The sequence below is a fragment of the Delphinus delphis genome, chromosome 2, assembly GCF_949987515.2.
Source record: "Delphinus delphis chromosome 2, mDelDel1.2, whole genome shotgun sequence".
NCBI lineage: Eukaryota > Metazoa > Chordata > Mammalia > Artiodactyla > Delphinidae > Delphinus > Delphinus delphis.
In genome coordinates this window covers 158,133,106-158,157,286 of record NC_082684.1, presented here as the reverse complement: position 1 = coordinate 158,157,286, position 24,181 = coordinate 158,133,106, and the positions used below count along the sequence as shown (strand labels likewise).

The window sequence follows — 24,181 nt, the reverse complement described above, 5'->3', positions numbered from 1 at the left end:
TACCATCTCAATACAGAGTTAGGTAAGGTAAATATTGAAAACATACAACAGAAAAGGGAAAGATTTCTTAAATCTGTGAACAAATACTTGCAAATTGGGTCAGAGCTGAGACATTCCCGGGCAGGAAAGGCAGCTTGGAAGGAAACATCGTTATGAAAATCAGCGAGGACGTCAGAGGAGCATAAACCCCACAACACTGGACTCACCCGGTCCCCAGCCTTCCCTCCCCCTTTCCTGTGGGACAGCAGCCTCCCCTCCCCCAGGGAGCCAGAGGAGCCAGGCCCTCCCATCCTGCAGGCCCAGGACGGCCTGCCAGCTTCTCCGGGGGGGGGGGGGGGGGGGGGGGGGGGGCGGGCCTCTGTTTGGGACCTGAAAAATACATTCTGGGCTCCAGAACATGAAAGAAAAACCCTTGCAAGACTGAAATTTCATTAAGTTTATTAACGGTAACAAGTGAGCTTCAATAAGGCTGATTTGAACTCTGGCCTCTTGATGACTGCCAGGAAAGAATAATCATTCATTAGTCAAATATTTTAAAACAATTTAAAAGCTTAGTGCAGTGGGTTTTCAGAGGACGGAGAGAGGAAAGGGGGCCCCTAGACAAAATTAGGATGATTGCCGATTTCACTCTGCAGGTGCTTCCCAGCCGGACGTTTTTAAAAGGTTCAGGTGTGGCCCCCAGGCTCCGAGCCTCCATAATGGATTTCTCGTTCTCCAATGTAATCAGGTGTTTTCACTGTTCACCGCTTCTAGGGAAAGAGGCCCTTCTTCTCCTTTTGTAAAAGAGCATTTTCTCTGAGCAAAGCTACCTGTTTCAGGTTTCACAGCAAGTTTCCATTGCTGTAGAATCTGCAGTGTCAGAACCGGGAGTACACGAGGGTCCCAGAAGGGGACCTGGGCGCTGAAAGAGGCTCCGTCACCTGCACCGTCACACAGCTAGAGGGTGGCAATCCTCGGACTTGAACTCGGTGTTCTTCGAGGTTGAATCTGTGCTTCTCCTGCATCTCCTCGGTAAGCAAAGCTGCGTTGCCTTGGCTCTGCCATTTCTGATCGGTTTCCTTTGAGTGCATTGGTCGTCCGTCTCTCCAGGCTGGAACTGTGATCTTTTCGGTACATTGGGAGGACTGCGGTGTGGTGTCAGAGGCACGGGATTCAGAGTCATATAGATGCTGGCTCAACTGTGGCCAATGCACATACCGGGGAGCAGAAAGAGCTCCTTCCGAGGGCTGCCTGGCAAGAGTTTCGGCTCAATAAATCTCCTGGCAGGCCCCCCATTTGTTGGTGTAAAATTAGTCATTTATTTGCGCCATGTTTGTTTTTTTGGGGGGCTGAGGCCGGCCTTGGGAATGCTGTCTCCCCCAGGCCATGCAGAATCAAAGGCCCCTTTCGCTGACTTTCTAGCCCCTGAATCTGCTGGTGTGGGATCTTCTGGGCTGAGCTCAGTAAAGCTCCCTGAGCAGTAAATGGTACAGAGGGAAAGATGAACACACGAGTCTTTCCAAAAGCCGTCGTCTGTGGTGGTGATCAGAACGTTTTCATTCAATATCCCAGTGGAAGGAAGCAGAGATGCGCATTCACCCCCAATTTGTATTTGCCGTGGGGGTGAATTATGTGACACTGGTGTTTGGGTAGCAGATTTTCCTTCTGGATTATTTTCTGCTCCGGCGATTATTAAGATTTATAGTGAGTCCCTGAGGCACCTCAGCTCACAGGTTGGGAAGCCAGCCTAGAGGCCAGAGGATTTCCTGGTTGGAGGCTATGGTGCCGCTCATCCAGAAACTGGAAAGGCAACTTGGTTTTCCTTGGGACGTGTGAGAAGGCTTCGCTAACTATCTCCGAAGCCCGGAGTTTATAACACCCTCTCCTCACTGTGGGATCTATCAGCAGCCACACAGCAACTCCCACGGGGGGCAACCCACAGGGGCCCCACCGGCGGATTATTTTTGAGCAGATCATGACGGCCAGTCCTTCACAGCCTGGGTTGAAATTTCAGACAGTTGTTTATCAGATTCGTAGTAAAACTCCACTGGTGATTTGCCAAGAGTCAAATCCCACGTCCCCGGTGCACCGGCAAAGTCCTCCGGGGGGCGCGCTTAGTCCAGCCCTGGGTTCTGGAAAGCTGAGGGGCAGGAGTCAGGTCTTCAGGCTGGCCTCCCTCCAGCCCAGGCTCCCCGACAAGGTGGGCAGCTGGCGGTGGGGGGTGGAGGGCACCCACGGCTTTATCAGCAGACAGAATCTGAGACCCTCCCCCTCCCCGGTCTCCACCACCCATCTGTAAGCTGGAGGTGATGGTGGCCCTGCTCTGCTGGATTCTGGTGGTGACTGAATGAGGATGTACAGGGGGTGCTGGTGTGTACTGGGCTCCAGGGACTGGTGGCTCTGATGATCTTTCTTCTTCTGAGGAACATTCTCAGTAACAAGCTCCTCCTTTCCAAGAAAACATTCTTTTTTACATTTATTTATTTTTGTCTGCGTTGGGTCTTTGTTGCTGCGTGCGGGCTTTTTCTAGTTGCGGCGAGCAGGGGCTGCTCTTCGTTGCGATGCGTGGGCTTCTCATTGCAGTGGCTTCTCTTGCAGAGCACGGGCTCTAGGCGCGTGGGCTTCAGTAGTTGTGGTACGTGGGCTTCCGTAGTTGTGGCTCACAGGCTCTAGAGCGCAGGCTCAGCAGTTGTGGTGCACGGGCTTAGTTGCTCCGCGGCATGTAGGATAGGATCTTCCCCGACCAGAGCTCAAACCTGTGTCCCCTGCACTGGCAGGTGGATTCTTAACCACTGCGCCACCAGGGAAGCCCTCCAAGAAAACACTCTTTTTCACCTTTCTAAACTCTAGCAAAGAAAAAAAAAAAAGGCCAATCTCAATAGAAACCCACTAGGGGACCTCCCTTCCAGGGGCTGCTTGCCCCTGTGATTAGAATGAGAACCACCGGGTAGCGCCTCACGGGTCTTTGGTACGAATTACATTTACGGCCACTCTAATCATAGGTAAAAAAAATTGGCCTTAACAAACAAGATCAGCCCCAGGTGTGAGCTGGCGGAGGCGAGGTCTGGGCCATTTCCGGGGCCTAAGTGGACCAGAAGCGAGAAGGTAAGACGTTTAGGTCCTGAACCACCTTTGGGGAACTCAAGTGCTCGAGGCTAGTCGGGATTCTTCACCAGAAGCTGAGCAGAGTTTGGAAATGCTTCCAGAGGAAGTGATCCTTCGTGGGGACAATGTGTGTTCTGCGTCCCTCCTTTCTCTCCCTGATGCTTTTATCCTCAGGGTTAGCCCAGGGTCCAGGTTCCCAGTATCCTGGTGGCAGGGACCTTCGTTACAGAGGCACCAGGCACCTACCAGACGTCCATCAGCACAGGCATCAAAGACAGAGTTCATTGATTTTCTCTCAACCGGCTTACAGTCTGGTTGGGGAGTTAAAATTACCAGTCTCTCTAAATAGGTAATCTTTAAAAGACCCCATAAGATTATCCCAAAGCCAGAGGCATGATTATTTCTCAATAGAATCAGGAAGATTTTCAGAGGGGAGAGCATCTCGTGAAGATCTGCAATGTTTCTGTCGTGGGCAACCGGCACCACCTCCACCTTGGGGGCCCTTTCCGGTCACAGAGTCGGGCTGAAATCCTTCCTTCTCGCCTCAGTTTTATCTTCACCTTCTCCCCTGGGGGGGGGGGCATCCCCTCATCTAAGGTCCTGGGAAGGAGCGTCACACATGGGCTTTCTTGTGTGCTCACAGCCCTTCCATTCACGTTAGCACCCGACTCTCCAGGTCACCCCTTCCCCAGGGAGTGCTGACTCATAACCCAGACCCCGTGCACTGAGACGTGACTGATGCCGGAAAAGCAGGCTGGTTCTGCTACAGTCGCGAGGCAGCGGTGGTGTCTGGGGGTCGGAAGGTCACGGGTGGGGTCGGTGGGGGGGGAAACCCTGAGCGCTGCCCACTGGGCTCACGGCCCCCGGTTCCTCTGATGAGGCCGCTCAGTGTGACCAGACGGGCTTCCTCTTCTGGAGGAAGGCCTTGACCCCCTCCTGGGCATCCGGCAGGCCCAGGTTGTCCACCATAGTCTGGGAGGTGAGGTGGCAGGCGGTCCTGAGGTCCCGAGCCAGCTGCCCGTAGAGGGCGGCTTTGCCCAGCGACAGCACGGGCCGGCCCGGCGAGGCCACCTTCCTCGCCATCTGCGTGGTCTCATCCTCCGGCACCACCCTGCTCAGCAGCCTGTGGAGCAGGGCCTCCCGCACAGAAACAGGCTCCCCGGTGAAGAGCACCTCCAAGGCCACCTGTGGGAGGGGACAGGGGCCGTTACTTAGGCACCGGCCATCCTGCGACCCAGCGCTGCCCAGGCCCCACCCGCCCCGCTTCACTCTGCAGAGACTGTTTGTACCGTGACGCTCGGCCCAGTTACCTGCTCCTCAAACACCATGTCCCCATCACCCCTGAGGTCTTCCATCCCCAGACTCCTGCCAAGGACGGGATCCATGAGCACCCAGGAGAGAGGGGGACCCTTCTCATCTCCTTCAGGTCACGTGTCACCACTCTATTGAAATCACAGCTCACACCCCAGCACCATCCCCCCTTCGGGCTGCATTGTCTTCCTTTGCACTTTCACCATTTACTATATAGCTTACACATTCATTTTGTTTATTGTATTATCTCCTTTGTTGGCACATAAGCTTCACTAGGGTCAGAGACTTTTTTTTTTTTTTACTCTTCTGTTTATTTCTGTATCGCCAGCACGAGAAGAGTACCTTGCACATAGTAGGCAGCCTCCAGGATATTTACTGGTGAGTGATTTAAGGAGTGGATGGATGGAGGCAAACACAGTACAGGAGAGGTGATGCCACAGTCCTGCAGAGGCCGGGTCAGAAGGTGACACGGCTTCCACTGGTTCTTTCTCTCCGGCTGTTGAGCTTGGAGCCCAGCTGCCACGCCGTGAGGAAGCCCGAGCCACTCTGAGGCTGAGACACAGCCTGTGTGCCCCTGACCAGCCCAGCTGAGGTCTCAGCTGAGTGGCAGCCTCAACAGCCAGATGTGGGAGTGGGCGGGCCCTCAGACCACCACCCCCAGCTGTCATGCTCCCCTTCCAGATCTTCCCAGCTGAGGCCACGGACACTGTGGTGCAGAGATAAGCCTTCCTCTCTGAGCCCTGTCCAAGTTGCAGATTCACGAGCTAAACAAATTACTATTGTTTGGAGCCACTGAGTTGAGGGTGGTTTGTTATAGATCATTGGACTAGCTTGCGGTATCATCAGCACTTAGGTCATGGTTTTTCAACCTCAGGGCTATTGTATGTTTTGGACCAGATAATTTTTTTGTTGTGTGGGGCTGTCTTGGGCATTGTAGGATGTTTGTGGCATCCCTGGCCTCTATCTACCGGGCAGCAGTACCCCTGTCCCAACTTGTGACAATCAAAGCACTGCCAAACGGCCCCTGGCACCAGTACTGCTCCCAGATTAGAACCACCGATTAAGGTGGTTTTTTGAATCATGAGACTAGATTGTATCACTGGGGGATTGGGCTTTGGTGAAAGAGGAGAGGCCAGAAAGCGGGTACAGATGCCATCATAGGTGCAGATGGAGCACACAGTGGACTGGACTGGCCACCAGGGACAAGGCGATGTTGGCCCCATTTTCTCCTCTGCAGTTAGGGGAGAGGACTAAATCCCAATGTTGTCCAATTTTGGAAACTTCATGATGACATGCTGGAGGCAGCAGGAGCCAGAGACTATTTCATAGTTGAAGAGGAACAGCATTGTCACTGCAAAGCGTGTCTGAAGTGCCTGTGTGAATGTGGAGCTAAAAACCGGTGCTGCTGATCCAGGGCTGCTAAGTAAGACGCCCCTGAAGACGCCCAGCGAGTCCCAGTGAAGGGCAGAGGCCAGGGGGTCCGATCTGGGGAAGGAGCAAGAGAACACGAGAGTCCCCCCCTGTCCCGGGCACTCACGTTCCTGGCCTGCCTTCAGCTTCCTACCTGGTCCTGCCTAGTTCATGGCCCTCTCTGGCATCAGTGTCCTTACCGGCCTGGTGGGGTAACGCTATTTAGCACCACATTGATTTATAGGGGTTGTACCCACACGGATCAGATAATAGAGTGGCATTCCCTGAGAAAAAGAAAGCCTATTTTATGGCGAATTAGCACAATCTTTACTTACTGTTTCCCCTGCAACTTCAGATGAGAGAAGAAAATACCTCCTCTCACCCTTTTCTGTTATCAACCCTTGTTAGGGTCCCCCTAACAAGGTGGTGATTTTATACTTCCTCTTCCCGGAGTATCTGTATTAAAAGCAACAAAAAGCACTTGAAGCCAAGGCTGACCTTCAAGGCTGACCCCGGTGTCTGATGTCCCCAAGTTCCAATCCCACTTACCAACCACACAAACTTAAGGGGGCAGTTGAACCCTCTGAGTCTGTTTCCTCATCTGAAAAAATGGCAGTAAAGATTCCCATTCTCCTGCAGAATTGTGAAGATTGGAGAAAGCTGTGTAAAACTTATACTACAGTGCGAGGCACCCAGGAGGCCCCTAGTAAATGCAGTGCCTGTTATTAACAGGCTTCTTCCTCCTGTAAATTTGTATGAATCTCCAATGTTGGCTTTAGGTATCAAGGCCCCTGATTATTTAAAGCAGAGGCGTCTCTGGGGTTCCTCAAGGCACGTGTAGGAGAAGAACTAGATGGTGGTGCGTCAGCATTAGGGCTGCGATTCGGCAGGACCGGAAGGGAGGGACCTGACAGGGGATCATGGGTTAACTTCATCAGCCGGGAGACCTCCGGTGAGTCACTGAGACCCCAGCCCTTCCGTGAGGTGGGCTGTTGAACATACGCCTGTGGTGGCCACAGCGTCACCGTTAACATGCAGATTCTGACGCGGTGGGTCGGGGGGGGGGGCCTGAGACCCCCCTGTTCCCAGGCTCTCTGGTGATCCGCACGCGGGCTGGGTAGCAAGGTTTTCACTTAACATCCTCTCCATCTTGCAAGTTCTACTCTGATCTAATCAATTAGGAATTCAGATCCCGCAGATGCACAGTTACTGTGGGTAAACTGGAGGAAGCAAGTGTTCCCGCGGAGACTTGACTGGTTTGGGAAGCCGGGGCTCTGGTCTTTCACATGCTCCCCCTGCCCGTGGTACCCACTGCTTTAGGGGCTGGGTGAGACCAGCTCTGACTGCGGGAGGGAGCAGCTGCACCAGGCAGGTCGTCTATACGTGCAACGAAGATGCATATTTAACTCAAGCTGGGGGAGGGGGACACTTTGCACACGTGATAAATGATTCACGCCCAGGCTCAGTCTGGCTGGAACCCGAGAGCTCCTCGCCACGGTTTCTGCAGGACAAAAGGCAGCGTCCTTCGCACGCTGGGCAGTTCCCTAGGGTGACCAGCAGAGGGCACTGGCGACCCACACCTGCCGCCTCAGCCGTGTTGAAAGGGGCGGAGCTTCCCGACTGGGCCACTTTGCAAAGGCACCTGCTAGTTTTGCTTCCCGGCGGATGTGCACGGGAACGCTGGCATGTCACCCACGCAGGTGGCGGCCCGTGTATGGATGCGTCCCTGTGGGTGCAGCCAAGCACTGACGATAGGCAGGTGTGTTTTGGTCGGTTTTAGATTTTTGTGAATCCCTAGTTTTCCTCCTGGGGCGGGCCACGCAGGTGAGATTTATGCAACATGGTTCTGAGAACTGGGCTTCCTGGGAATTTAAGGCCTGTCTTTGACAAAAAATTTTTTCCTTCTTTCTTCTCGAAAACGAATTTAAAATTTGACACATATGATCAATTTGTAAGTTTCTGGGACTCAAGTATAAGCCTTGATTTTTAAAGTTTGTTTTTAATATTTTTTTTAAATGAGAATTTATTTTTAATTTTTGTCTGTATTGGGTCTTCGTTGCTGTGTATGGGCTTTCTCTAGTTGCGGCGAGCAGGGACTACCCTTCGTTGTGGTGCTCGGGCTTCTCTTGTTGCAGAGCACGGGCTCTAGAGCGCAGGATCAGTAGTTATGGCACACGGGCTTAGTTGCTCCGCGGCATGTGGGATCTTCCCTGACCAGGGCTTGAACGCACTCCCCTGCATTGGCAGGCAGATTCTTAACCACTGCGCCACCAGGGGAGTCCTAAAGTTTGTTTTGAGAAAGAATAGATTCTTTTCTGGAAAGTAGGGCTGATTTAAAGTTTTCAAATGCTTTAACATGGAACCTTCCCGAATGTTAGGTGTCAAAGCTGAACAGCAGCAGGTTGGCCAAGCAACCACCTTTAATGTGCAAAAGGCCTGGAGATTTGATTTGCACAATTACAAGATACTTCGTTCATAAGCTCTGACGATAACTTTGTGATGCATTTTAATTTAATGTGCTGGCACCAGGCGGGGACTGAAGAAGTATTTATTGAATTAATACGTAACATTTAAGGTAAATGTGTATCCTGGTGGGATCCAGACACCCCCCTGGGTCTGAGGACCCTGGAGCAAGCTGTTGTGTTCTGAGGGTCACCTTTTCCAACATGGAGCCCATGTCCAGCTGGTTTTCATAAGTGTATGTGTTTGTAGGTATCTGTCACCAGAATTTTCTCAGAAACACACATTTCTGTAAAAGCTAATGAGGTGCATGAAAGGCAGGTGTGCTCTCCTGAACCTCTTGGTCCTGCGGCTTGATTTCCCTTGGGGCTCATTGCTTTTGTGCCTCCGGCATATGAGCAACTGCTAATTTTCCTAGTTGATGCTAAAATGGTTAATATATTCTAGAAAGCAATTTAGATTCCCTACTTGCTATGACTCTGGCACCCCCTTTAAAAACAGATTTCCAGTTGAGAATAAGGATGTATTTTTCCTTACAAGGAAAACAAGGAAACCACCGGTTTCCACTTAAGAGCTGTTCAGTAAACATTCTTTATGATGTTATAGGAAGGAGGAAAGTTTGTGAAGAAAGTGGACTTCACTCAGGTTAGCAACAACAGAACAACTCTGGCAATGCAGCTCCTTCTGGGGCAGATTCGACACACCATGTACAGGACATTCCTGCAACCACTGCAAACCTGACACACTCAGTGTATCAGCTACTTTCAGTCCGTTCTGGAATGAGACAGATTGCTGGCAAACAGGAAGCCAGCGACAGAATGTTCTAGCCTCTTATACTGGCATATGTCACCATGCTATTATAGCTCATGGGCAACCTTTCCATGCAACAAAACTGTGTCTGAATTGCATTTCAAATAAGTGCAAAAAATGTTCACCTTTATGAAAACAAAGCATATCTAAAAACCCAACCAGCTGTATTGAGGGGTAGGCAAGAATGAAAAGCAGTGACTTACAAACTGACAGCCACTGGGATAACCTCCCAACACGAGACATTAGTACATTCAGCCAGGTCTGCTTTGGGCAGAATGTCCTGAATCAAACGGTACTTTCAACAAGAAAGTTCTGGAACTCACCCTCACAGGCACTGGAGGATCACCGTTAGCAAGGAGGTGCAGGCAGTTCAGTTACCTTTCTCGGCACCGCTCTCCCCAAGGCCACCCCGGGGGTGGAGCAGAAGAGCCCGATGTTCACGCCCGGCATGGCAAAGGAGGACTTGTCACTCGCCACAGCAATGTCACAGCTGGCAACCAGCTGACACCCGGCGGCAGTGGCCAGGCCGTTCACCATGCGATGATGGGGACCGGGTGGGTCTGGATCAGCATCATGACCTGAAGAGCAAACACACCTGCTTCGCTTCCATCCAAGAGTGAGGTGCGACAGTAACACTCAGGATTTTATGTGACTTTACTGTTTTCAGAGCCCTTTTCATATGCTATCAGTGTATCAGATTCTATGACAAAAAGGGTAGGGGAAGTCACAAAGAGAATAATTTTCATTAAATATCGACGGTGAGCCAGACTGTGTGATTTGGTCTTCCCGAGATCCAGGAGGAAGGAACCAGGACACCAAGGCTCACGGGGGAAGTAACCCCCTAAGGCCACCAGATCTGCGAGGGCGGCTATGGGGTCTGAGCCACCTCTGTCTGACTCCAGGCCCCTGGTCTGTCCCTAAGCATGATTTCTGTGAGGATGCTATCCCCTCAACCGCTCCCCTAGCAACCCCGCTGCAGAAGAGGGCTGACTTTGACCTCTGGGGAACAAGCAGTTCTGTCCCAAAGGTGCCTGCGTGGAGCTCTTGTGTTAAAAGTCTGAAACAGGTGGGAAAGGGCCTGGGAAGTAATTTCCTTAGTAATTACTTCTCCAATTACCACCATGATACTCTCTCAATTCTATTAAGATGGTGGGGAACACCCTGCTGTCATCAAAATAAACAAAATTCCAGGGCTTCCCTGGTGGCGCAGTGGTTGAGAGTCCGCCTGCCGATGCAGGGGACATGGGTTCGTGCCCCGGTCCGGGAGGATCCCACATGCCGCGGAGCGGCTGGGCCCGTGAGCCATGGCCGCTGAGCCTGCGCGTCCGGAGCCTGTGCTCCGCAACGGGAAAGGCCACAAAAGTGAGAGGCCGGCATACCGGAAAATAAATAAATACATAAATAAAATAAACAAAATTCTAAAATGCATTGGCACAGAGAGGGTAGCTGGAAACTGGCTCAGGTGAGACCCCTCCCCCCCAAAATCTCCAGAACTTTAACTTAGTTTTGCAGCTTATGAAGTAACTTGGCTAATTTCTCCATTTTTTCCGTGACACTCTAAACAGATTGTGTTACTATGGTGACTTCAGTGTATAAATGTTTGCCCTTCGACCCCGGCAGGAGGGAGGGGAGGCGGGGACCTGGCCTTGCTTCCCACGCAGCCGCTCCAAGGAAAACGACCTTCACGGATCCCAAGGTTTTGCCTGAGGAACTTACCTTTTGTGCTCATGAACATTTGGTACTTGTCAGCTTTATTATAAAGTGACCAATTATATAGTTAGGGATATGATATCATATTCCTGATATCAGGAATTGGGGGTTCGCCTTTTGAGAATCTGGTAAATGCTATTGACCCTCCTCCAGAGGAATGCACATACACGTACCAGCACCCAAACTGCTGGTGGGTGCAGGGGGTTCGTGCACATACGTGAGGATGGGGAGGGTGAGGGGCAGCGCTGCTTCTCAGGGGACACAGTAGCAAGCAGGCTGCACAACAGCATGTAAGGCCTGACTGCAGAGGCAGAAAAGACTGTTTCAGCTCTGAGTGTCATCCGTCACCTGATCAGCTGAAGGTAGGAAGAGTCAGTTGGCTGTGACTTGGGTGGCACAGCCTGTCTCCTGCCTGTCGTCTAGGAAGGGCTGAGATTCCACACAAGCTGCTGGGAAATACTTAGGCAATCCAGTAGATCACCAACATTAAAAATATCCTACCCTCGATCTAGGAATTCTAAGAGATAATCTGAAATAGGGCAAAAAGCTGTCTGGACCAAGATGTTCACCAAATCATTATTTTATAATAGTAAAAGCTATAAATAATATAAATATACAAAAATAAGTAAATGGCTATATAAACTAAAATATATTCCAATGCAATGGAATGCTACATTCTCATTACAATGAAATTTTCTGAGAGAAATATCAGCATGGTGGTCTGCAGAGAGGCTGCTGGGTACTGACACCCCAGCTATCACTTACTTTCTTCCTATCCCTCAGTCTTCACATCTGTAAAATGGGTATAATTATAGTAACAACCTTACAGAACAGGAAGATTATGTAAATTAACATGTCTAAAGTTCTCAAAGTATCACCTGGCACATAGTAAGCATTCAGTGCTATGATGATATTACACAATTATACTGTATAATCACACCCATGTATGATCATTCAAACAAATGGGTACACATGGGAAAGGATGAAAAAGAAATACAGCAAAATATTAATTACAGTTCTCTCTGGGTGGTATATCATGGGTGTAGTATCAGTAATTTATTTTTCTTCCTTTTATTCTTCTAGATTTTCCAAATTTTCTATAAGAAGTATCTATTACTTTTTTTTTTTTTTTTTGCGGTACGCGGGCCTCTCACTGCTGTGGCCTCTCCCGTTACGGAACACAGGCTCTGGACGCGCAGGCTCAGCGGCCATGGCTCACGGGCCCAGCCGCTCCACGGCACGTGGGATCTTCCCGGACCGGGGCACAAACCCGTGTCCCCTGCATGGGCAGGCGGACTCTCAACCACTGCGCCACCAGGGAAGCCCTCTATTACTTTTATAATTAGAAAATATTTTAAATAAAGTTAGAGAGCAATTCAGGGAAGACAGGGGAACCTAGCTAATACACCAGCTGGGTAACCAATCCCTTGATTGTCAAGAATGATTAGTCCTCCTATTTTGCCTCCTAAATTCAGTACTTGTTTTGGTCCTGCCTATTCCAAAATGGGACATAAATTTAACTCTGCCCCAGCCTCACTGAACAGCATCATGGAGGGTTTTACGCTCGTTCCCAAAGCAAGTGTCCCTGTCCCTTTGTCACGTCAGTGGTGGGTGTGAGGAGGAGGGAAGACTCTTCCTGGACCAGGGTTTCCACCTTCAAACTTGAACGGGCCGAAAGAAGAGACCAGGACGGGCCTCCAGCGAAAGCCCCCCACATCTGCCCAAGGGAGGTGACGTTCGCTCTTCCCTGACCAGGTGTTTCTTCTCATTTTCAATTTGCCCCATTTCTGATCTGTAAATAACTAACCGTCATGCGGCACTTGTGGTCTGTGACAAATCTGCTACAGAACTTAGATGCAGAGACAATCCAGATATTTCTTCCTTTCTTCCATCCCCTGTTCTCGTGCATAAACTGAACGGGGAAATACCTAGCTCATTCTGTTCCCATCTGCCTGCTGATTACACTTGCAAACTGAAATCTCACACAAGTTCACGGTGTTCAGATTTATCCAGGGCAATGTGATTTTCTTCAAAAAAGTATTAGAGAAGTCAGTGTACTTCAGGTCCTATTTTACTACATCAGGGTGAGGTCCTGTATGCGTCTTTTTTCAGTGAGTTGGAGGCATCCATGGGGTGGAAGCTTCCAGAAGATCTGGCCTTTGTCCGGGGTAGAATCTCAGCTCCCCTGTGGTCCTTTGCTGTTTAGATCTCAGTTCATGAAGATACCACAGAAAAGTGACCAAAACAGGCCCTTTAGGGAGGATGGAAGGGCTCCACTGGTTCTCTACAATGATTTTCTATTTCGACCAAACATACCAGATTAGTAGAAAAATAACTTTTAAAGCACCAAGTCCTGGCAAACACAACAGCGGAATGTCCTATAAGCATCATTAATGTGAAACAAAAGACTGAAGGTTAGTTGAAAGAAGCATTTGAAAATAATTTTAAAAATCCTTATTGTTAAGGGCTTCCCTGGTGGCGCAGTGGTTGAGAGTCCGCCTGCTGATGCAGGGGACGTGGGTTCGTGCCCTGGTCCGGGAAGATCCCACATGCCGCGGAGCGGCTGGGCCCGTGAGCCATGGCCGCTGAGCCTGCGCGTCCGTAGCCTGTGCTCCGCAACGGGAGAGGCCACAACAGTGAGAGGCCCGCATACCGCAAAAAAAATAAAAATAAAAAAATAGTAATCATTATTGTTATGAATGCTCTCTTTGCCATTAACAGAGTTGTTTTAGTTTAAAATTTTAAAACTTTTAATATTCTTCCTCTCTAAAGATGTACATTTCTACCCTTTACCTCTTACTTAAGACATGGATACCAAGACATACCCCCTTAAGGCAGAGATGGCAACTCTTGAGTCGCAGCTTATGTTTTCCTTTCTTTGGCCTATGGCAAGATCAAAAGCCAACCATGGTCACTTCTGAAAAGTCTACACCAAATAGTTGCTTGGATGAAGGGTTTGCCAATGACCATAGAGGTTTCAATAGTTCTGCAGTGGTGACGTCTCATAGCTTAAGACCTTATCTGTAAGCTAGAAGCCTAATTCAATATTTAATACTGTTATCACTCTCAGGCTTGCAATGTCAACTGGCACCCTGGCTTACCTCAGAACAGGTTCGGAACACTTCAGCGTGATAATCTGGGCCGTGCTCATCCGTCAGTTCCTTTCAATCATGCCCAGAAGAAAATACAGGCCCCTCAGCTGCAGTGTTTCCAGTTGAGCAAAGAAAAGACAGAGATGTAAACAGCCAGAGCTGGGGCTGTGAATAACTTCAGGGAGCGAGCGTATCGATGCTGTGGACGCTTAGAGAAAGTTAATGGCCCGATTTTGATAAGAATAATTCCAGATAGCCTGAAAAGCTGCAGCCAGTATTTTATGATGACAGTGCAGGGTGAGGCATCTGTTTTCTAAAAGGCCCCTGGTGGAAACCAATGAAGACACACAATTACAAAAAGGAGAAGGCTCAGGGACCAAGGCGACGGTACTCTTTTCAGAGTCGTCCCTTTGGTCCCACAATTTTGTTTTGGGACTTGGTCTGGCCTGAGTATACCGACTGACCCAGGGCCACATAAATCCACCAGGCCTTCAGCAGCGCCCCTGTCATTTAGCCTGTAGACAGCGGGCCACCCCTAGGGCTGGAGTCAGGAAGGTCAAAGTGTGAAGAGAATCCCTTTATTTTATAAACAAGGGACCTGAGGAGGTGGTTTTATTGTCACTGTTGTCATTAACCACCACAACAAAGTGTAATTCCACTGATAAGCTGGAAACACTTCTTCGTATTTCCTCTTGTCCTGGCGGTTCTGACAGGCAGCAAGGGAGGAAATGGCGCCATCTGGAGGTGAGCTGCCTTCCTGCATCCGGGTCACGCCCCCGACTGCTGACCTCAAACAGCTCTATTTCTTTTCTCTTCACCACATAAAACAGTTGAAAATGTATATTCAACCACCGATAAGAAGGTCACATTCTCCAGAAACACTGATCCTTAATTTTTTTTTTTTTTTTTTTTTTTTTTTTGTGGTACGCGGGCCTCTCACTGCTGTGGCCTCTCCCGTTGCGGAGCACAGGCTCCGGACGCGCAGGCTCAGCGGCCATGGCTCACGGGCCCAGCCGCTCCGCGTCATGTGGGATCTTCCCGGACCGGGGCACGAACCCGTGTCCCCTGCATCGGCAGGCGGACTCTCAACCACTACGCCACCAGGGAAGCCCTGATCCTTAATTTTTTTAAAAAAAAGCATCACAGAGCATCATCCATATTACTTGTCTGTGGAGGCTTTAAAAATACTGACATTGCTATTATTTATACCACTGCCATCATCACCAGATAATTTGGTAAAAATTCTTACTGGAAGAAGAGCAAGGAAAGAATTGGGCAAAATGTGGCACCCTTTCTGGCACCGTTGAAGAAGACTGCTCATCTCAGTTGAGAGCCTGGTAAGAACTGAAAGACAAACCGATCGAGTGTCCTAGCCGACTAGGCAGTCTACCAAAAGGATTGGCGATTAAACCCATCATATAAGGTCCACGAGGAAATCAGTGCTCTGCTTTTGATGGGAAGACCAGCATAGCCATGAGTGGCAATGTTTAGTATCCAACAGAAAGGAAAAGACATATTTTCACTGCACAGTAATCTTTGCCATAATTTCCACAGTTAGTAGTGTCAGCACCAAGGTTCCCACCATACACAAGTTTAGGAGCTTCAAAATAATTCTCCCATTAAAGGAGGGAATGCCCTAGTTAACCAAAGAATTTTGAGACACCTCTTCTGGGCTCTGCAGAACACTGAGGATGGACACCTGACCAATACCTGAAATAATAATGGCCTTCAGATCTTGGCTTTCGGCTTCGTGAAGAATGTCGTTTTGGAGATCTCAGCGTCGCCAGTGACAGCGCGTTTCTTCTCTTTGGATCGCTTAAGACAATGCTCCTGCGAAGAACAATTTATAATTACCGGGTCATGTGCCAAGTCAGAACAAGTAAGGACCCCTTGCAATTCCTTTCTAATTTGGGAGCTATTTAAAAAACCCCAGAAAAGAGAGCTGTGGGCGCTCAGAGGCCATTGAGAGGGTTTGTCAACTCTCGGGAGTGACAGCCAGGTCAAGACAAGGAGACGACCTGAGATGCACGTGGGGCTCTCTCTCTTCCCTTGAGTTGTTTCCCTTTTTCTCCAAGTTTGCTCTCAGAACCATTACTGCCACCTCCACAGAAAGGGCAAGACGCAGCAGTTCCAAAATCATCGCCGCCCAGACTGAGTGGCTGCGAGGTCTGTAAGACAGCGGCAGGGTCTGGAGAGAAAATATGGCCCCAAATCTCCTCCCACCCACCCCACAGAAGAGGCAGCTGAGATGCAGATGCCAATATGCGTATCTGACAACACTGTCTTACCTTCTCTGTAGTGACATCCTGTAATTCAGCAAAATCGTTCCTGTTTGAGAATGGGGTGATACGTGAAGAACTGCGCAGCAAGAGGGCGTCCGGGACGTCATCCCCCAAAAGCTGGTGTTCAAAGGCCTGCTTGCTGTTTTAAGTACCCCACGTGCTGGTGATAATAACCTGGATTTTCATCTTACTGCCTAAACATAGAAATGTCTTCTTTTTGATCTTATATGGAATGGGCAACGAGCCAGACACCAGATGATTGTTGTATATTTTCTATCTGTTTCCCATCCATCTCCACCCACGTTTTCTGCCTTCCTCATTCTTTTTTTCTTAATAAGTGTTTTTAATTTAATATAAATTTATTTATTTTTGACTGTGTTGGGTCTTCATTGCTGCGCGCGGGCTTTCTCTAGTTGAGGCGAGCGGGGGCTACTCTTCATTGCAGTGCGCGGGCTTCTCACTGCGGTGGCTTCTTGTTGCAGAGCATGGGCTCTAGGCGCACGGGCTTCAGTAGTTGTGGCACATGTGCTTAGTAGTTGTGGCTCGTGGGCTCTAGGGCACAGGCTCAGTAGTTGTGGCACACGCACTTAGTTACTCCTCAGCATGTGGGATCTTCCCCGACCAGGGCTCGAACCCGTGTCCCCTTCATTGGCAGGCGGATTCTTAACCACTGTGCCACCGGGGAAGTCCCTCATTCTTTTTTGAATCTTATATTTCCACTGCTGTGTCAACCCAGGGTCACCGGGCTTCTGTGCCTGCTACTCCACTGAAGCTTTGCTGCCAAGACTCTCCCGATTGCCAGAACCAAACCCAGTGGCCGCCGTGGTCCTGCTCGCCTTCTGGAAACACGCTCCTCCCCCCCGTTTTTCTGGTGCTTCTCTTGCTGCTCCTTCTCTACTTCCGTGACGGGCTCCTAGCCTTCTTCTCAGCCCCAAAGGCCACGACCCTCAGAGTCCCCTCTTTTGCCCTCTTCTTGTTCCATACACTCCTCCCGGGCCACTTCACCGTGGCCTTGGCATCAGCTACCACCTCTGTGCTGACCACGCCCAGTCTTTGCCCCACTTCAAACCTCTCTCTGAGCTCCAGACCCGCAAGTTCACCGGCCTGCTTCCGGGACTCCTCCACCGAGGCGCCCCTTGGGCGTCTTCCCCCAGTGACCTCAGCGGCCCCTCCCCCTTCGCTTATCTCAGAAAGCCATCCTGGATTGCCCAATGGCTCCGTTCCTCATTCCACAGGATATCAAACCCCGTGGATAATACCTCCTCAGAATCTCACGCGTCTGAATTCCCCCAGTGGCTACCTTGGTTCAGAACATGGGATGTCTTGCACCTGGAGCTTTAACACCACCCCTCTTGAGAGAGGATCTCTTTAAGAGTGAGGTCACCACCAGGGCAGTTGATAAAAGTGTAAACTTTCCGGGGCTTCCCTGGTGGCGCAGTGGTTAAGAATCCGCCTGCCAATGCAGGGGACACGGGTTCGAGCCCTGGTCCGGGAAGATCCCACATGCCACGGAGCAACTAAGCCCGTGCACCACAACTACTGAGCCTGCGCTCTAGAGCCCGCAAGCCACAACTACTGAGCCACAATTTCAGTGCCACAACTACTGAACAACTACCTAGAGCCCATGCTCCGCAACGAGAAGCCACCGCAATGCGAAGCCCATGCACCACAACGAAGAGTAGCCCCCGCTCGCCACAACTAGAGAAAGCCTACGCGCAGCAACAAAGACCCAATGCAGCCAAAAAATAAATAAATTTATTTTTTAAAAAATGTAAACTTTCCATTCACGGGGCAAGAGATGGTCCCTGTAGATGCCACAGTGAGCTGTCGGAAGGCCATCCTATCGGCGTAAACCACCAGAAGGTCCAGGAGGCAAGACACTGCCAGATTCCCACACAGGGGCAACACTCAACATGTATCTGTTGACTGAATTCATGACCAAAAAGAGCATTTGTTTTTCATGGCCAGTTCCATCACTGCTGTGGATTTTAACCTTGTCTAGTTTTTTGGCATCTCTTTTAAACCTAAGTGGCAAGTACCCTGAGATGGCACGGCAAGAGTGATGACAAGTTTGGAGGCGGATGGGCCTTTCTCTGACTCCTGGCAACCCTACCTCCTGGCCATGTGTGCTCGAACAGGCTGTTACCTCTCTGAACCCTGTCAAGTGGCGTTATCTACCTAGTGGGCTGTAGTAAGGGCTGGGATAAGGAGTGTGTAGCGCCGAGCACAGTACCCAACTCTGAGCTGGCCCTCACTACACGGCAGTACTGCCACCGAGAGAAGCAGCTTTGAAAAGGAACACTTGAGTGAGTTGCTCCAGCTCACCCACTTAGTGCCTGACATAGTTCTGCTTTAGCGCTGGCCTCCGGGCTTCCTTGCTACTAAACCATTCCCAGCATGTATGATAGATTGTTCCCACCATCCCCGCTTCTGATTCATGTTTAACTCTGGAGAATCAATGAGATCTTCTGTTGCCTGGCTGCCGTGCCAAATGGGCCAGATTTGCAAAAACAGAAGTGCCCTTGAAAATGGGCAAGAGGGCCCCTGCCCGGGCCCTCTTCTAGCGGTGCCCCTCCAGGTGAGCAAGGAGTCCACTGGGAAGTTGGGATGTGCCCACCTCGAAATCACCACCCTCTCCCACACCCCGCCCCAGTCACCTGAAACCCTGGAATTCCCTGGCTCTGCAGTGGGAACCATTAGGCCCAGAGGGTGGCTGTGAGCAGTTGTCTGTAGGGGGTGAAGGATTAGACAGATTGTGGGCATGCTGCACGGGGTGTCTGCAGACCTGTGTGCCAAGCCCCTGGCAGAGCAGCAGGAGGGAGGGGTGGAGAGGTGGGGCAGGCAGGCAGCACAGGGTGGGAAGGAAAGAACAAAGCTGCAGGCTCTCTCCTGCTTTGGGGGAGTTCCTAGGAGCCTGGGGATTGTAAATTGAAACACAGCCTTCCAGGTCTTAGGACGGCCTACTCGTGAGGGGAGGAGAAGAAAACATATTTCACAGCTTGATTTGTAAGGTCTAAATACTCAGACATGCTACCTAGGCCTCCCTCTGCACTCTTGCCCTGGCCAGGCAAACGTCAGAGTGAGGCCTGGATGGGGCTGGGGCCTTCTACCTTTATCACGCCACCGTCCACTTTCAAGTTTGTGCCCTGGTATGTTTTTGTAAAAGGGTTTTAGGCTTGTTGAGCCACAGGGCAGAGCTCAGTACCCTGTGTCCTTTAGCCTATTTATTTACCTGCCCTCACGTGGGCACTTCTAGATGATGGCCAAGGAGCAGCTCGGCTATGCCTGACCTCGCCTCGGAGCCAGGTCAAGTTTGTGAGGCACAGAACCCTCTACTGAAGGGCTTTCTCAAAGGTACAGCAGCGGTGGCGCCTCCCACAAGGCTGCCCACGCTGAGCCCAACTGCACTGTCGACTTGGCCTGGGTTTAAAGGCAGTGCTGGAGGCCTCCCAGGTAGCCCCACTTAAATCCTCCGTGTGCGTCCTGCAGGGTCGCGAAGGCCACTGGGCCCAGGCAAGGGACGTCTGTAAACGCAGCATCCGCGGATTCCCTCCACGTCGGACTTCTCCGCCGGACCGATCCGCTGTGATGGATAAACTGGGCTCCGTGGTGGGCGGAGCTGACCACTGACGGAGCCTCACTGTACTCCGCGTGGGGTGGCGCGGTCGGCTGCCCGGCCTCCTCCGCCCCTCTCTCTTCCCGGGTCCCGCCGGCCACCCTCCCTGGGAACAGCCCCGCACGCCCGCGGGCCGCTGACCTGATGCCGTCCCGCTGCCGCGTGCTGGCGGGTCGCGACCCCGGCTCCGGCCGCCCGACCCCGGCCGGTCCCCCGCTGCAGAAGCCGGCGGTGAGCGGAGGCCACGGCCCGCGCCGGAGCCAGCCCGACCCCTTCACCCCCAAGGCCCGCAGGCCCGCGGCGGCGGCCATGGCGGCCAGAGACGCGCCGGGGTCGGACGCCGCTGAGCTCGACGCCAAGGACCGGGGGCTCTGGGCGCTCCGAGGGGCGCGGGAGCGAGCCGGGCAGCTGCGCTTCGACCGATCCGGACAGCGGGCAAAACCGAGTCGGGGATCGCAGGCCCAGGTTTCGACCGGACTCTTCTCCCTGGCCGGACCCAGCCCCCGCCGCCCCGCCCCCGGGTCCCTGCCGCCCCGCCCCACCCCACCGCCCGGGTCCCCTAGTCTTCCGGCCCCGCCCCGACGCTCCGCCCCCCGTAACCCCTCCCCTGGCGCCCCAACCACCCTTGCTCCACCCCCGAGCCCCGCCCCCGATATCCCTACACCGCCTCTGATCCCTCCCCCCGCACCGCCCCTTCCCCCGCGCCGCCCCGCCCCCGGGTCCTTGGCGCCCTTCCCGGGAGGAGCTGAGAGGTTGGTTCTGGGGTGAGCGACTCTAAACCTTCAGGCAAGCTCTGAGAGTTTTTTCCCTTGCAAGGCCAGATGAAAGGGTTTAAGGAGGCGAGGAGTGGTGTAGCTTGCTCCTTTTTGTTACAACACCAAGAACATAGTGGTTTGCCTGGATTAGGAGAAAAATGAAGTGTCGGCAGGTAGCGAATGATGTGAGCTAGGGACGTCACCTTTTTACAAATTGCTTTATCCTACCCATCCTATCCCAGGCCTCTCATGTGATCCCAGGTCACTACTTGAGCTGTATCCCACTCAGGTATTGGCTTTTAAATGCTTTGTGTCTTCTCTTATCGAGAACCCGTGGGATCTACGTTTATATCTTGCGTTTTCCCAATGCACCAAGGAGGGAAAGGGAGGCCCTTTTCAGGATCTAAGTGGCTGGCACGAGACAGGGCACATCCTGCGGCTGAGAGCTGAAGTGTGATGAGAAGATCCTCATTGTCATTTGCTAGTTAACTGCTTCCTGTATTCCTTAACTTCCTAAAGTCTGGAGATTTGCAGGATACTTGGAAGGAAGGGTCTGGGCCCTCAAAGATCTTCCAGTCTGTAGGGTTGACACCATGCCCAGGACCCTCCTCGGGCTTTGACACTGAGAAATTTTGCAAGGATAACAATTATACAAAGGCATCTACAGGCGGGGCTATTGAGGTTGCACAGTGGCTTAAAATAGTCACACACTGGATTCCTTTGAGTGAGGCCCCCTTTAATTCTCAGCTTCATAATTGGACAGATCACTTATGTACAGAATAATATTTTGAAATATCAATTGACATCTCTACCAACACCACCACTCACTCCATTTTCTTGGTCCTCGTTCCATTCAGGCAGTTGGGGCAGAACTCTGAGACACACAGGGGCAATTCCTGGCTTTCAATTTGTAAAAGCCCAGCCTTGGGATTGGAAAGAACACCATGCAGACATAATAGATTTGGGGAGCAGTTGATGAATAGGAACAAGGCCTCTAACCTGAGGCCAGATTAAGGTCCCCCAGGTTTGAGGACAAGGATAGGGCAAGTAGGGCTTCAGGAAAAGCCAGAAGAGAGTGGGATTTGGGAAAAAAGGTGTGCCAAAGCCTCCTGGAGAAGTGGGAATAGTGGGAAGGATTGCTCCTTTCCTTGGTAGAACTCCAGATCACTCATGAGACTCTGGGTGGCACGGAATGTCTGGGCAGATGGACCTAAACACCTCATAGAATTTCCCATGGTCCAGTGCGGTGCTGTGACAACAAACTTGTCCCTGTCCTCTGAGAGGGGATTGGAAACAGCTGAGAAAGGTCTGGACCTGAGGAGGCCCTGAGGTGGGGAACAGAGATGACTCAGCAGGTGTGGACTGACAAGTTGAAGACAAGGTGGGGATGAGGACATCTCGGGTGGATGCTGTCACCTGTACCCTTCTGGTAGACTGGAATATGCTGAGGTGACAAAAACAACTACAACAAAAACAAGTCTATGTGCCCCAAACAACCAAGCCTCATTTCTCACTCACACTACTGTTCTACTGCAGATCAGCTGAAAACTCTGTGCTGAGTCAGCCCTGTCTTTGCCTCGGGACCCAGTGGAGCAGCCTCTATCTGGAAAGTTGCCAGTCTCTGGGGCAGAGGAAAAAGAAGGGATGGGAGAGGACTTCCCTGGTGATACAGTGGTTAAGAATCCGCCTGCCACTGCAGGGGACACGGGTTTGAGCCCCGATCTGGGAAGATCCCACATGCTATGGAGCAACTAAGCCCACGTGCCACAACTACTGAAGCCCGTGTGCCTAGAGCCTGTGCTCCACAGCAAGAGAAGCCACGGCAATGAGAAGCCCGCGCACCACAACAAAGAGTAGCCCCTGCTCGCTGCAAGTAGAGAAAGCCTGCGCGCAGCAACGAAGACCCAATGCAGCCAAAAATAAATAAATACATTTATAAAATTTTTTAAAAAAAAGGAATGGATGGGAGAAGCATGAACTGGCACTTGGTCTCATGATTCATTTGCCAAAGCAAGTCACACCACCACACTTACCTTCAGGTGTGCAGGAAAGTACAACCCTCCCATGTGTTTGAAAGAAGCAAGTCTTTTTTTTTTTTTTTTTTAGCAAGTCTTTTTCAGCAATGATTGCTTAATGATGGCCACAACTGCCCAAGCACAGAGCCTTGGTGTTACAAATGAACAGATGCTTATTACTCAGGGATCGGGAATAGAATTCCAAATTGGCTTAGTTTCCGCCACCAGGCAGAATGGAGATTTGAAATAGAAATAAGCTGAGAAATAAAAGGAAGTTAAATCCTTAAGAACACTCGAGTTTGCACACTGGGATTTGTGTCCATCCCCCTCAGTCATGCCAAATGCTGCAGAAGAGACAGAACATGTTCCCTGAGGCTGAGTCATGCAGGATCAAAAACGCTGACCAAAGTGATCATCATGGGCCAAAGTCCACCACCAGAGGACCTTTTCCACCTTCTTACCAAGATGAAGTGTCATTGGCAGGACGGGAGGTTTGACTGGGAAGAGATAAAGAGACTGCTCCCTCCCAGCCTAGGAGCTGGAGTAGAGGAGAGACCTGGAGTAGAGGGTTTTGGGAGAAGGAACGAGGAGGGCACTCGGAGCGTGAACGTCACAGATGAAAATGGAAGGTTTCAGAGACAACTTCCACCTGCTTCTAAACTTTATTTAATAGGGAACGATACTCAATATTTTGTAATAAGCTACAAGGGAAAAGAATCTGAAAAAGAATAGGTACGTATGTGTATAACGGAATCACTTTGCCATACACTGGAAACTAACACAACATTGTAAATCAACTATACTTCAATTTTTTAAAAAAGCACTTTGAAAATTGTAAAAAAAAAATTTTAATTTAATAACAGCCGCTCTTTATGAAGACGCCCACTCTGTGGCAGTGCCTGCACTTAGCGCATTACTTACGCCAGCTCAGGATAACTTGTGAGACAGGTACCATTAACCTAGTTCAGAGAGGCTTTGCCAGCCCCACTCGCACTCAGCACAGCAGTTACAAAGTTGGGACTGGGCGCTGGGGGTCACCTGAAGGCTGGGCTGTGATGGAGGTTTCCGTGCTCATCTAAATTCCTACGCTTGTTCTCCCATCCCTTTCACGTCTCCTTCCTCCCCTCATATCTTTCTGTGCCTCTAGCCCTGGTTTGAGAGTGGAGAAACACACAAACACAGAAGTGGAGATGGACAGCCGTCGCGTTATCCAGGAGGGAGTCGATATCGCTTGCTGAAACGCTCATCCATCCTTAAGCAGTGCGAGAGTCTTTTCATTCGGGCTGTTTCTCCAGGCCTCCTCTGCCTCTCATTAATTTTGGTAGGGGCTGCTTGTCTTTCTTCCCTCTTGTTCAGTGCCCTTCTAATCTATTTTTCCACGTAAGCCCCGACACAATTTGATTTCCAGGTTGCTAGCAGGCTTCTCTCTGGCTTTGATTTATGTGCGCCTTCCCTGTGCCTCATGTCTTTGCCATATGGATGTGTCTTCGCTACCTTTTCTCAGTTTCTTTAAAGACCCACCGATGCTTGGCAGGACGTTGCAGAAATAATGCAGAATAAAAGACAGTTCTAGGGAGCCTGGCATCTCAGGCTTGATGTTGGAATGAAGGAAGATTTAGAACTCCTCAGGGTGCAG

General features: G+C 50.9%; 1 protein-coding gene across 1 annotated transcript; it reads right to left on the bottom strand.

The window, feature by feature from the left end:
- Positions 1-418: 418 nt before the first annotated feature.
- On the bottom strand, positions 419-20,265 carry ECHDC3 (enoyl-CoA hydratase domain containing 3). The gene is given in 7 exon segments (XM_060006037.1): positions 419-4,269; positions 9,454-9,614; positions 9,617-9,653; positions 13,887-13,984; positions 15,588-15,649; positions 15,651-15,707; positions 19,917-20,265. Coding segments are annotated over 7 exon segments (885 nt in total). The 5' UTR covers positions 20,087-20,265; the 3' UTR covers positions 419-3,969.
- Positions 20,266-24,181: the final 3,916 nt, after the last annotated feature.